This window comes from Girardinichthys multiradiatus, chromosome 12 (genome assembly GCF_021462225.1).
Source record: "Girardinichthys multiradiatus isolate DD_20200921_A chromosome 12, DD_fGirMul_XY1, whole genome shotgun sequence".
Taxonomy (NCBI): domain Eukaryota; kingdom Metazoa; phylum Chordata; class Actinopteri; order Cyprinodontiformes; family Goodeidae; genus Girardinichthys; species Girardinichthys multiradiatus.
In genome coordinates, this window is record NC_061805.1 from 47321377 (window position 1) to 47335909 (window position 14533).

The 14533-nt window shown below is 41.6% G+C and overlaps 1 protein-coding gene across 1 annotated transcript; it reads right to left on the reverse strand.

Annotated features, from left to right (window-relative positions):
• Positions 1-1129: 1129 nt before the first annotated feature.
• On the reverse strand, positions 1130-14282 carry LOC124877222 (STAM-binding protein-like A). Its single transcript, XM_047380292.1, has 10 exons — positions 14147-14282; positions 10879-11107; positions 10674-10749; positions 10483-10578; positions 8717-9116; positions 8379-8503; positions 7166-7303; positions 5323-5435; positions 5120-5219; positions 1130-1618 (listed from the first exon to the last, which is right to left on the reverse strand). The coding sequence occupies exons 2-10, from the start codon at positions 11079-11081 to the stop codon at positions 1562-1564; spliced, it is 1308 nt and encodes a 435-aa protein (XP_047236248.1). The 5' UTR covers positions 11082-11107; positions 14147-14282; the 3' UTR covers positions 1130-1561.
• Between the last annotated feature and the right edge of the window lie 251 nt (positions 14283-14533).

Below are 14533 nucleotides of genomic sequence, written 5' to 3' on the forward strand. Positions count from 1 at the left end.
CCTTGAGGCGGATGGGCTACAGCAGCAGAAGACTACACTGGGTGCCACTCCTGTCAGCTAAGAACAGGAAACTGAGGCTTCAATTCACACAGGCTCACCAAAATTGGACAATAGAAGATTGGAAAAACGTTGCCTGGTCTGATGAGGCTCGATCTCTGCTGCAACATTTGGATGATAAGGTCAGAATTTGGCAACAACATGAAAGCATGGATCCATGCTGCCTTGTATCAACGGTTCTGGCTGGTGGTGGTGGTGTAAAGGTGTGGGGGATATTTTCTTGGCACACTTAGTATCAAATGAGCATCGTGTCAACGCCACAGCCTACCTGAGTATTGTTGCTGACCATGTCCATCCCTTTATGACCACAGTGTACCTATCTTCTGATGGTTACTTCCAGCAGGATAACGCGCCATGTCATAAAGTAGGAATCATCTCAGACTGGTTTCTTGAACGTGACAATGAGTTCACTGGACTCAAATGGCCTCCAGTCACCAGATCTCAATCTAATAGAGCACCTTTGGGACGTGGTGGAACGGGAGATTAACATCATGGATGTTCAGCTAACAAATCTGCATCATTTGTGTGATGCTGTCATGTCAATATGGACCAAACTCTCTGAGGAATGTTTCCAGTACCTTGTTGAATCTATGCCACCAAGGATTAAGGCAGTTCTGAAGGCAAAAGGGGGTCCAACCCGGTACTAGCAAGGTGTACCTAAGAAAGTGGCCGGTGAGTGTACTTTTTCACACCACCATATGATGATGTGTAGCTGAAGTCACATTCGGATCGCCTGTTGCACACGTCCTCTGACACATGGAACAAATTATACATCTTCTATACCCATTTCTCCAAAAACACATGGAAAGAATAAGGAAATAATTAAAAAGATTATCGCGCCATAAACAGGAATTTAAACCAAATTCTTAATTTGGTGAATGAAGGGAAATTAGAATACCGAGCAGGAACCACAACACTGCCTGTGTACCTGAGTTGATGCTGGCTTCCTTCTTATTAGTTATAGCACTTCCAAAGCTAATAAACAAAAACCCAGAAGAGTTTGGACCAGTTAGACTCTAGCTTCACACAGATTGTACAGCAGGGGAAAAAAAAAAAACAACACTCAACAACATTTGCATGTTCACATCCTTGGCACTTTATCTGGCAGGTAGGATGAAACTCTCATCTGTCAGCTGTCACTGACAAACATGTTGATTTATGACTCAAAGAAAAAAGCAGAACAGAGATGTAATAAACAACTTGAGGAACAAAAACAGAAGTATGGAAAAACAAGCGGTTCAGGAGTCCATGGGTCTGATAGCAGTTGGCTTGCTTGGAAAGTGCAATAATATGTGAATTTTTCATCTTACAGAGTAAAAATAAAACCTGAAACATTTCCAACATAGTACTTCTTGAGTACAACACAAGTCTATATAAACGGTAAACGTGATCGACCTTCAGTACCGTCCAGAAAATAAAATGAGTGTTTTATGCTTTTCTTTTCTTCCAGTAAAACGTTCACTGAGATAAAACAGTCCTTGAGTGTTCGGTTGGAAACAGAAGATCACCGCAGGTCCATCATGCACACAGGGTCCTCCGTGATGCTCACATGTCCTGCGTGCTGAAAAAAAGAAACACGTTTAAATTACACAGCTGCTTAAAATACACGGAAAACAGCAGTTCTGCTTTAAGAGTTTTTTTGTCTAAGTTTGTCTGTTTTCCTGAGTGTTGTTTTAATGTGTCTAAGAAATCTGCAACATTTTTCCACGTTTTAAAAACAGCTCCTGGATGAGAATGTTATAGCAGAGGCCATGTTTTCTGCCCTGAAGAAATCCACTGAAACAGCATTTTACAAAATGTAACCCAATAAGCAGAAACACAGTGAACTAGATGAAGAAATTTCAGAGTAACAGCAACCATCCATTTTCTATTCCCGTTTAATCCATGCAGGGTCATCGGGTGGGGGTCAGTGTCTATCCCCAGCAGTCATTGGGTAAGAGGCGAGGTACACCCTGAACAGGATGCTAGTCCATCACAAAACATCACAAACATCAGAAAAAATAAATATGAAAACAGAGAAACAATATCCAAACCCACAACCTTCCTGCTGCAAGGCAACATCGCCAACTGCGCCATTGTGCAACCCAATAGAAAACCAGTTTGATAATTCTAGCATACCAGATTGATTCCTCAATTGTTTATTACATGCATGCTGATGATACTTTTGTACATCTGCAGCTCCCTCCACAATTATTAGTAACCCTGGTAAAGATATGTGTAAGAAGCAGTAGCACAATCAAACACAAATATATAAAAGTGAACCTATTTTTAAGTGACTACATTTAGTTAGTGGGGAAATAAGTCACCTACCAGGGTTTCTTAAAACAAAATAATCAGTGCGACATTTATTGACACCCCTGCAGGTAATACTTTTCCTCTATGACATTTCACAAGGTTGGATCTTAGAGAGAGAGGACCTTTGACCATTTCTGTTTGGACAACCCAGAGTCATGGGTCCTTCTCTTTTCTTCTGCTCACCCCAGATGTTCTCTACAGGTTTGAGGTCTGGGGACAGATCTGGAACAAGGATGAATTTGTGCCTGGTAAATCCTTTCTGTGTTGCTTTTGTCCCTATGTTTGTGTTTTCTTTTGCTTTATTATCTGAGTACAAATAATTTGTTTCTAGTTTTATGGTTAGAATCCAACTGATTTATTTATTTTTTATCTAAAGAAGTCCTGGTATTTCAAAGAGCTTATGATACAACGCACTCTAGCAAGGTTCCCAGGGCCAATGGAAATGAGCATGAAGAAAAGCTAAATCTTAGTCTCAGCTGACCAAGACACGCAGTCCCATTGGAGTTTAGCAAACTCCACCTGTTTGTTTGTGATAGAACGACAGAAAAGGCTTTTTCCCACCATGCCTTGCGAACAAAGGGTTGGCATAGCCTCTAGTTGTCATCATAGCGATTCTTTGCTGCAGTTTACGTACCTTAAGCTTTGTTTTTCTTTACCTCCCTAGTCAACCTAGCCCTTCACTTCACTTCATCCTCCGGCACCTGGACTCCACAGGAACCTACGCCAGGATCCTGTTTGTGGATTTCAGCTCTGCCTTCAACACCATCGTCCCAGTTCTGCTACAGGAGAAGCTCTCCCAGCTGAGTGTGCCCGACTCCACCTGCAGGTGGATCACTGACTTCCTGTCTGACAGGAAGCAGCGCGTGAGGCTGGGGAAGCACGTCTCTGACTCCCTGACCATCAGCACCGGTTCCCCCCAAGGCTGTGTTCTCTCTCCTCTGCTCTTCTCCCTTTACACCAACAGCTGCACCTCCAGTCACCAGTCTGTCAAGCTTCTGAAGTTTGCGGACGACACCACCCTGATCGGACTCATCTCTGATGGTGACGAGTCCGCATACAGATGGGAGGTGGACCATCTGTTGGACTGGTGCAGCCAGAACAGCCTTGAGCTCAACGCTCTAAAGACAGTGGAGATGGTTGTGAACTTCAGGCAGAACCCAGCCCCACCTGCCCCCATCACCCTCTGTGACTCCACAATTGACACTGTGGAATCTTTCCGCTTCCTGGGAACCATCATCTCCCAGGATCTCAAGTGGGAGCCAAACATCAGCTCCCTCATCAAGAAAGCCCAGCAGAGGATGTTCTTCCTGCAGCAGCTGAAGAAATTCAACCTGCCAAAGACTATGATGGTGCACTTCTACACAGCCATCATTGAGTCCATCCTCACCTCCTCCATCACCATCTGGTACGCCGCTGCTACAGCCAAGGATAAGGGCAGGCTGCAGCGTGTTATTTGGTCTGCTGAGAAGGTGATTGGCTGCAGTCTACTGTCGCTCCAGGAACTGTACACCTCCAGGACCCTGAAGCGGGCAGGGAAGATTCTGGCTGATCCCTCCCACCCCGGTCACAGACTCTTTGAGACTCTCCCCTCTGGCAGGAGGCTGCGGTCCATCCGGACCAAAACCTCACGCCACAAGAACAGTTTTTTCCCATCTGCCACCAGCCTGGTTAACAAAGCCCGGAAACCACACTGACACTGTCCCTTTCACCCACACCCCCCTTTTTTTGCTGACAGGACACCTGTAACCTGCAACTCTATGAGTTACATTAACGCTCAGCTTGGACTCCTGCTTTACTTGCACAATGATCACCTGCACTGTTGTATTGCTCTTGCATCTTATACTGCTCTATATTTACTCTCACTCACTTAAAACTGTGCACATATATTTATATTATATTGTAGATATGTTTATACTGTTTAATTTGTACTGTATTGCACCGACTATGCCAAAACAAATTCCTTGTATGTCCAAAAACGTACTTGGCAATAAAGCTTTTCTGATTCTGATTCTGATTGTACACAGTGGCAATATAATGGCATGTTCTTTTGTCTTTCACATTTTGAAGAGTGACTTATAGAAATTGGCCTTTTTGTCAAATTAAATTTATATTACATGTAAAAATTAGAAGCTTAAAAAGGATTTCAGACACATGTCATGGTAATTGTTAGAACGTGAATAACGGCGATACCAGTCATTTATATAAAAATAAATAAATAATAGTTTCCTAATGTGAGATTTATTTTATCCCACTGAATGAACATACTCACATTAAGGGTTGTATTTTCCTGTATTTTTCAGTGAGAGATAAGGTTACTGCAATAAATAGTGTATTTATTTACATGATCACGTGTTAAGTGTAATAACAGATTAACAACGTACATATTAATCACTTGTAAATAGCAATAAATGTAATCTGGTGAGTATCAGACATAATGGACAGTTTAAATACTGAGGTTTTAAAGACTCTCTTGCATATAAATTGTTGCCTTACCAGCTGGAAATCCTACACTACAATCATTGAAAAGATTATATAAACCATCCAAAATACTGGATAAAAGCCAAATTCAAGCAATCCTTCCAGAGTTTTTAGCCAAAACAGTTAATTATCTAGGAGAAACAGGATTTAATATGCAAATATTTTCCAGGTGTTTTGTATTTTGCATGTTTCTTTCCATGTTAAGGCGCTCTATAACCTCGGCAGTTTCTCATAGAAACAGATCTGAATATTAGTTATTATTACTCCCACCCAGACTTTTTATACTCACTGTGAAGAGAGGCGGATCTTTGCTGTGAGGGTGGAACCCCTTCTGTTTACACGAAGAGATCTCATCTGTACCTCGATCAGTTAGCCTGAAGTAGCCGATCCTGACAGAGAAAACAATCGGACAAGCTCAGAGCAGAGTTTGGAAGCATGGAGAAATCCACAAGACATATGTGGACAGACATTTCTCCAGGTTTTGCGACTCACTCGTTAAATTTAGGTGAGCAGACGATGGCGATGGACTCGGGCAGCATGATCTGGTAGGAGCAGTGTGTGTGGAGGTCGACGCTGGACAGGAAGGCGGTCTGTGTGGGGTGAGTCTGGGAAACGCAAAGTAATATTCCTGTTATTGTCAACTTAATAAAAAACCGAATACACCGCTTTAGAAGAATGACATTAGAATGCTGTAAAATTAACATACTTTTAAAAGTATTTAGTACATAATGAATACATCATATGCAGTAAATATGTCCACATATACACAGTTCTGACTTCATCGTTCTGCTCACTCTGGTGGAGGGATTGCTGCAAAGTCAATGGCTCAATGCAGTCGGCTGAACTTTTTTAGGTGGAAAGTGATCTTGGTTTATAAACTGGATTTTACCTCACTCTACAATAAACTGGGAATGAATTGGAATGTATGTAACTCAGCCTGAATCTGTTCATCCGGTTGGGAGACTTTGTTGTAAGTTGGTGCTAAAAAAAAAAAAAAGATAAATTTGTAAAAAAGGAACTTGAATTAATTCCGTCTGACATGCTGGATATTGATGTCTGGACCAAATTCCCGCTGATGGTGACCCATTCTTGTCTTCCGAGTGCTTAGATGTGTTTATTGCTTACTTTTAGAACTGACCTCACATTCTCAGTGTACCTCAGATCCTGACCACGGGACAAACATTTCAATGTTTCAAACTTTTTCCCTGTCAAATCCATCATCCTGGAAAATCCACAGACCACCAAACTGCTTCTAGATTGTTGATAGAAGTTCCTCTTGGAGGATGTGTTAATCATACTCTTTATTAATGGCAATGTTCTTGGACAGAATGATGAGGAAGCAAAATCTCTTGGAGGAGAAAAAAAACCCACAGATGGATTGTAACTGGATGCTTCCCTGCTAGCACCCCGCAGGAGGGTGGTAGCTCTCATTCATTCAAAGATTTTTATCTACATGTTTCAGCTGATCATAAAAAAAAATGTTAAATTCAATTTTTCTGAATTAAAGAGACCTTGCCTGTTGTCCCCTTCTTTTGGATGAAGTAAGACCAAAATGAAACTCTCTTCTTGTATAAAAATGTCAGAAAAAAACAAGAGTTGGAAATTGTTGAACAGTCAGATTTTTTACACATTTTTCATCTCTAAACTAAAGACTTTTCCAGAATTAAATTTCCAGAAATCTTAGTCCTTTTAGCCCTTTGTCTAGAAGTATCTTTAAAAGAGGGAGGAAGGAAGTTAAAGAAGGAAGGAAGAATGAAAGTTAAGGAAGGCAGGAAGTGAAGGAAGGCAGGAAGGAAGGAAGCAAGTTAGGACAGAAGGAAGGAAGGCATGAAGAAAGAAAGGAAGGAAGGCAGGGAGGAAGGAAGGAAGCAAGTTAGGATGGAAGGAAGGCAAGAAGAAAGAAAGGAAGGAAGGAAGGCAGGGAAGAAGGAAGCAAGTTAGGACGGAAGGAAGGAAGGCATGTAGAAAGAAAGGAAGGAAGGCAGGGAGGAAAGAAGCAAGTTAGGACAGAAGGAAGGAAGGCAGGAAGGAAGGAAGGCAGAAAATAAGGCAGGGAGGAAGGAAAGCAGGCAGGCAGGAAGGCAGGAAGGAAGGAAGGAAGAGTACAGTGTATTAAATTCTCTGTTCAACGGGTTCTTCCAACGACCCATGCTCCAACTGAAATTTATTTTCATTAGGGCTGAACTGCATCAGTAATCAGAGACTCACTGAGGCTTCACCACTCAGAAGACCTGGATGCCAGCTCAAATCAGAAGAGCTGAGCAGCTTCAGATGGTTTTTGGAAATTTCTGTTTCACAGACAAAACGTTATCAAAAGTTGCTTCCCTTTACTCACATGAATCCATCCCAGTGTGATGAGGTCATACTGATCCTGAATGAGGAAAAGTTCTTCCTCGTTTTCAGTGTCACAATAGTCCGGCCCACCGCACTGCTTCGGGACGATAACGTGAGTCACAGTAAATGCATTCCTGGTCTGGAACAAACAAAAAGAGTGCCACGCTGAAACAATCCAGGTTTTTAATGCCAAAACATCATCCAAGCACCATGACTGAGCAAAATGAACACTCAGCTGTACAGTAATAGCAAAAATGGTTAGTCATGCTTGTAGAAAGGAAAAACGAGTATTACAACTAACCAGAAAGAGGGAAATACTTTAAACATAATCAGCAGTTCAAGGACAATGAGGAAATTCACTGACACCCTCTGGGGTGAAATGTAGAGTGGCTTGCCAAAGTATTCATGCACCCAGAAACATTTCACATTTTGATAAGTAATAACCAGAAACTTTAATTTATACTATACCTTGGATTTTATGTGATAGACCCACATTGAGTGATGCATAATTCTGAAGAGGACGGAAAATGATACACGGTTTGCAACATTTTTTACTAATAAAAATCTGAAAAGTGTGGTGTGCATTTGCATGTTTAAGGTCATTGTTCTGCTAGAAGGTGAACCTCCGCCCTAGTCTCAGTTCTTTACCAGCCTCCAAGTTGTGTTTTTATCTCTTTCCATCCCATCAACTCCGAACAAAGTCCCAGTTTCTGTTGAAGAACAACATCTCCGAAGCATGATGCAGCCACCACCATGCATCACCATAGGGGTGGTATGTTTAGAGAATTATCTGACTTCTAAAGGCTCTGGATTTTTAATAGGGGTAACAGTATAAAGAAAGTTGAATGAAACATGCCAAACCTCTCAGATTTCTAATTCAACAACATTTTCAACAACCGTGCATCATTTTCCTTCTACGTCACATTTATGAACAATGTTGTGCTGGTTGATCACATAAAATTGCAAAATATATTAAGGTCTGTGGTTGTAACATGACAAAAAAGTTTAACAGCTATGAAAACTTTTGCCAGGCCCTTTAAGTGGATTTCCCATGAACTTTTAAAATGAGTACATTTCTAGCTCTGCATCATTGTCTTTAACCGTGTCAGGCTCAGCTCAGAGATGATCTAAGTTCCCAATTGAGAAGTATGAGGAAAACCTCTTATCTTATTTCATTTATAAGTTGTGTCGGCTGCTCTGTTCCAAAGACTTACCAGTTTTCCACACAGGATGCCACATGTTTCTACAGCTCGGCTCGTGTTGGCCTCGGCCAGCCTCAGGAAGCTCCGGCACAGCTCAGCAGGAACGGCCAGCTGCCGAAGGGCATCCACCATCGTATCTGCAAAAAACATGCAGAGGAGGATAACAGAAGCTGAAAGGAAAAGTCGGGCTCCCGAGATGCTTGGAGACGACGTATGGTGAAAACAGGAAATAAAGTAGGTCGGGAGGAAAGAAATTTGCTCATAGGAATGAATACTCAAACACAGGACCAGGGCAGCATCTTAATCTTCTGAGGGCCGGTCCCCTTGTGAAAAAGAAAACATTGACTCACTGTTGTTAACTGGGCTGACCAGAGACCCAGGTTTTAGCGAGCGGTCAAAGCTGGGTGGGCCTGTTGCAGGTGTGTCTGGGGTAGCAGTAGACCGAGGGTCCTGATAGTCGTTAGTGCCGGACAGATCCCCGAGGTTCAGGGGGGTTGTGGGGGGTACCAATGGCGGGCCCTGGATACCAGGAATGAGGGGAGTGTCAGAGGAAGGCGTGGCCGGAGTGGCAAATTCCAGGAGCACTCGCTGACGTTCCTTCTCGAGCTCCTGGCGGCGGATCATCTCCTCGAAGGCACTGAACTGCTCCTGCTCCCGCTGTCGCCGCTGCATCTCGGCCACGCGCTCCCGCTCGGCGTCCAGCGCTCGCTGCTTGGACTGCTCCCGCGCCAGGGCCTCCTCCTCTGCTTTCTGCAGATACAACACACCAAAGCTAAGTAAACGGTCTGTTCCAGGTCTCTCCAACAGTTTGTGTTTAGAGATGTTTCAATTACTTTCAATCTCTTAACATAATGTGCTCCTCCGTTGAATTCATAAGTCTTTTTGGGTTTGTTTTTAACAGCCTCACACATCTACAGATGGAGGTTTTTGTCCATTCTTCTCAAACTCAGAGTGTACGTACAGTATCTCTAAGAAGCGACTTACCACAGATTCTTAATTTGATGGAGGTTTGAACTATAACTGGGGAATGGGGAATATCGATTCAATGGGGAAAGAAAATCAATCTTCCACTTTAACACATGAATAAGTTTTGATCTGAACAATGCCCTTGTAGCTCTGGCCGTGTATTCAGGACTATCCCGTTGAAAGGTGAACATCCACCCCAGTCTCAACTCTTTAGCCCCTTTCCCACCGAAAGCTCTGGAATTTTAATACCTTGGAATCCCTGTTCATTTGTGTGCTTTCTGTATCCACTTCTCTAAAAGGCCAGGGAACATTTATTTAAATCAGCCTAATGATGTATGGGGGACGTTGTGAAGAAAAATGCACTACACCTCCAGTCCAGAAGGTGGCAGTAGTAAACAAAAAACAAGGCCAAACAAGCAGAGCCCATTCAAGAAGCCCTTATCCCACCATTTATTCACAGAACAAGATGGAAAACTAGCTTTTTGCTTGTGGTGTTGTACTGCATATTAATTAAAACCCAGCGATCTGCAAAGGACATAAGGCAGGCGATCACCTAGAAGACATCTTAGAAACCAACAACAGCATCCAGATCTTAAATATGGGCGGCGAGCAGAAGTCAGAACACATTACCAGGGGTAATCTCAAAGTCTTACCCCAGACCATGACCTTTGATCCAGGAAGGTGTGGATCCAGGAAATTGAAATTACTCGGGTACAATTATGTCGAAACAATTAAAAAAACCCAGGTAAAAGTCCCAGCAATTGAAAAGGAGCTTAAGACAGCCTCTAACAGGTTTCTGCCCTGTATTTATCCTGATTATTTTCCCAACAACTCTGACCGACTTCCCTTCGTTGCTGAAGAAAAGCATCCCACAAAACTGAAGTGGAAAAAACTATACTTATTTTTCCATTTCCTATTAATTAAAATCTGAAAGAAGTGATGTGCATTGGGCCCCAACCAAAAAACATATATCCCTTTCCTTCCTTTTCACAGGTATACACTCCTTTGTGTTAGTCTTAAAACTCCATTAAAATACACAACTGTAACCTGATAAAATGTAAAAAGCAGAAATTAGTAAAGTAAGACAAATTAATACTTTTGTAGGACACTGTAAAAAGGAGTCTGTGGAGATAGGACAAACCGAGCTTACCTTTTTGACAAGATACTGCGCATATTCTTGTTCAAATCTTTTTAAAAGCGCTTGTTTAAGAACCTCTGCTTGAGGAAACGCCACCTCCTTGAGTTTCTGTTGAGGAATCACGAAGTTAGGCTCTGAGTTTTCCAAAACAAAGACGCAAACAATCTGATATATATGTTAAAGCACAAAGCTGTTTGGGGAACCTTTAGTGTGTCCTTTTTCTCAGGAATGTTTGCTGTCTTGTAATCCCGATGTTTGGGAAGTTTTTCAATAAAAAGCCTTAAAAAAAACCCACATAGGATTCTGATGAACATCATCAGTTAAACATGCTTCTTAAGTAAAACCACAACAACATCCAGAGACATGTTAAATGGGGTTTATGCAACACAACTTAAGAAATAAACTCACGTAATATATTTATTGTAAAGCACGAAGGCGTGTTCGATGTTGCCCTCCTCCGTGTAGATGTGGGCCATTCGGATCATTTCCATGCCGGAGCGGAAGTAGCGTCGCAGCGGCACGTCATCGTTGACCTCCACTAGGCTGCCCTTTTTGGTCAGAGCGCGGACTTGCTGCTCCGGCTGCTGACTGAGATCCTGATGATCCGCCATCACAACAAACAGCTCAACCAGACGGACTGGAGAAACAGGGCAAATGCACGACATGGTTAAATATGCACCGAAAACTGGTTCACATCATATATAGTCAAAGCCTGACACATTGTCAAATTTTAGATTAAATCCTCGCTTAAAAAGTAACCAAAAAAAACCAGAAAGCTCGCGTAACCTTTGTGTATATATATATAACAACAATGCTTTCATGTGAATGTAGTAGAGGTTAATCTGACCCCTTATTGACTGTTTTAGAAAACGTTTTGTGCTTTTGTCTTGCTGCTGTTATCTTTCTAACACTTAGTCATCATGACATTGTTGACTTGATGATAAAGTGCTTGCTCATTCATGCAAGTCATCCACAGAGATCTTTAGCGTAAGCACTGCTTCATTTTCACCTGAATGCAAGACCAATATTTTAAAGCAGATCTGCACAATTAATGGAATCACAGTTGTCATGGCGATCCTAATTGTATTGTATTGGTTTATTTGTAATATGCAGGTTAACACACAGTCAACAATGCAATGAAATGTTTGGGATAAGAAGAACTGTTCAACTCAATATAAAAACAAAAGTACTAATGACATGCTATAAAAAGATACACATCCTGCAGCAACAATAAGCTAAAAAAGTGTCACAAATGTGGTTAGGTGCAGTACTATTGTCCAGAGTTCAGTAGTCTGATAGCTTGTGCATAATAACTGTCTTTAAGTCTTTTTGTGCGTGCTGGCAGGCACCTGTACTGCCTGCCAGAAGGTAGCAGATGGAAAAGTCCTTTTGCTAGGTGAGTGTGGTCTTTAATGATGCTGCATGTTTTTACGCAGACACCGGCTACGGTAAATGTCCTGGAAGGGGGGGCTGCCAGTGATGGCCTCTGAGCCAGAAAGCACTACAGAGGGTGTTGGGAATGGCAGATTGGTGCAGTTCCCGTACCACACTATGATACAACGCGTCAGCAGGCTCTCAATAATGCACCTGTAGAAGATTGTGAGGATGCTGAAGTGAAAGAAAGAGTGTCCTTCACTTGACAAATACCCTAAAGAGACCAAACTCAGGAATTTTTTTTTTGTATCTAGAGATGAAAAACAAAAATCTCCTTGTGAAGTGAATTTTCTGTGAATATAGACTTTCCAAGTTACCAATGAAGACTTGACATGAGACCATACCCTCCGCGTGTTCACTCAGAATCATGTCATGTTCTGAATCTGTCATCAGTAGGTGCAGCCTTTACACTCTGGATTGCTCAAAGGGGCGGCCAGTTGTTAAAACTTTAGTGTAAAAGGGCGTAGCGCAGATAAAAGGAGCAGGGGAGCAACCAAGCCACGAAACATTAACAGCAGTCTTTGAATAAGACACATGTTTTGACTATTTGTGGTTTGTATGGTTTTGGCAGTGAACTCTGGCTGCTCTAAATCTGAGGCCACGGAAAAAGGTGGACTGCTCCCTCCAGGTTAGAAATGCCGCCTCAGGGGAAGGAGTTCAAGTATCTTGATGTTTTGTACCATATTGATGGTAGAACAGAGCGGGAAATGGATACATAGATCAATTCACTGGTCTATGTTCCAGCCTTCACAGAAGAGAACCAAATCCAGGAAACAAGTGGCTATAATAGGCTTCCTCTGTAGGGTTGCAGGGCTCAGGCTTAGAACAAGAGTGAGGAGCTTCATAATTTTTGGGTGTGCTCAAAGTATTATCGTTCATTTTCCACATCAACAACAGGAAACCGAAGTTGCTTGTGCATTTAATTAACAACTCATTGGAAACTACAAATTCACTTCTGTCCTGAGAATGTGCTGGAATCCCCCACAAAATATTTAGCTGAATATTTTGTGTACAAGCAAATTTAATCAAGCATCTCTCAAACAAACAATATATTTATTTAGGATTATCTACAGCACAAATGTAGCATGACATAGAGGCAGTCACCCCGTGGCTGTGCTGCTGTATTTAGGAAGTCCAGCTTGCTGCTGTTGGTTCTGGAGTCTCTTATCTTCTTCCTTGACACAACACTCCATAGATTCTCTACAGGGTTTAGGTCAGGCTTGTTTCCCAACCAGTCAAACAGAGCTATACCATGGTCATTAAACAATATGTGACTACCACACAGTGTGGGCTGGGGCCAGGAAAGGGAAAGCTCTAAAATGTTACTGGATCAACACCACCAGATGACATAGCTCCCAAAACCTTCACTGACTGTGGAAACTTCACACTTGACCTCAGGCAACTTGTATTCTGTGCCTCTCAATTCCAGGCTCTGGGATCTACATTTCCAAATGAGTATTTCACATTTTCATCTAAAAAGAGAACTTTTGAACACTGAGCAACACTGTAGTCCTTTATTTCCTTAAACCACAACTAAGTATGATAACATAACATTTCTCTATATAAAAAAAAGTGTGATATTGTTAACTTTGATGATGCTTTGATGCATTTATTAGCCTCAATTTACTGTGCTTGTTTACACAATTTATATTGGCTTAATCCCACAATGAAGTAGTTCAAAATAAAGTATTGTTGTATTAAAAAAAACTCACCAAAAAAGGTCAATTTAAATCGAATTATAACTGAAATAACTTGTTAGTATTCCTTTAACATAAGGTGGTGTTATCTACATTACAAGTAAATTGCAAATCATAGATGGGTTTTAATCCGAACACTACTAACAACTGATTGTTGCTATATATACATATAATATTCTGAATTATAAGCAACCATCCACATTACATTTTGATTTGAATCAGAAAAGTAAAGATATCTGGTCAGAAAAAAAGCTTCGTTAGTTATACAACTTTCCACAAGAAAATTCAAACTGTTAGGACGTTTTTTTTCTACTTCCTTTCACCTCTTCTGGAAACCTGCTGGCACAATGACACAACAATGGGGTGGCCATAAAGATACGTTTCGCTCTGCTCTGCATCGACCCGCGTCCCTGAGGAGGAGGTGATCAATATTTCCGAGAGACGTCGCGTTAGCCGTGCTAACTTAGCTAGCGTCAACTTTATCAACGGTTTAACCAGAAAAGAAACTATTGGAGAAAAGAAACTACGTGTTTCTCTATTCTTACCTGGTCGACTAGAGAACCTGAAGCTGCCAGAAACCTACATACAGCAAAATAAATGAAACGCGAACGCTGTAAAAAGAGTCCCGAATGTGATCGCTACAGTCAGCTTCTACAACAACAGGACTACTGTCCCAGTTCACTTCCGTAATTAACACAACTTCCGCCTCACGACATACGTCATCGGAGGATGTTGATTATTTTCTAAATAACTTTTTTTTTATATATATTGAAGGTATATTACGTAATTCATTTATTAATAATTTTATGTTTTCAATACAAAAAACCAAAAATAATAGGTCTAGTTTTGTTGTTGTATATTTTTATTCCGCACACGTCATCCACACCCTTGATATGCCACATATCTTTGGGTTAATTGTTTTAAAGGGTTTG

Bases quoted from the DNA above. Each gene is read 5' to 3' on its own strand.
- LOC124877222 (XM_047380292.1), bottom strand. From the start codon at position 11,081: ATGGCGGATCATCAGGATCTCAGTCAGCAGCCGGAGCAGCAAGTCCGC. The intron at 10,750-10,878 runs GTGAGTTTATTT...GTTTTTTTTAAG, and splicing joins CTTTACAATAAATATATTAC to GCTTTTTATTGAAAAACTTC. The intron at 5,436-7,165 runs GTGAGTAAAGGG...TGCGTTTCCCAG, and splicing joins TCACACTGGGATGGATTCAT to ACTCACCCCACACAGACCGC.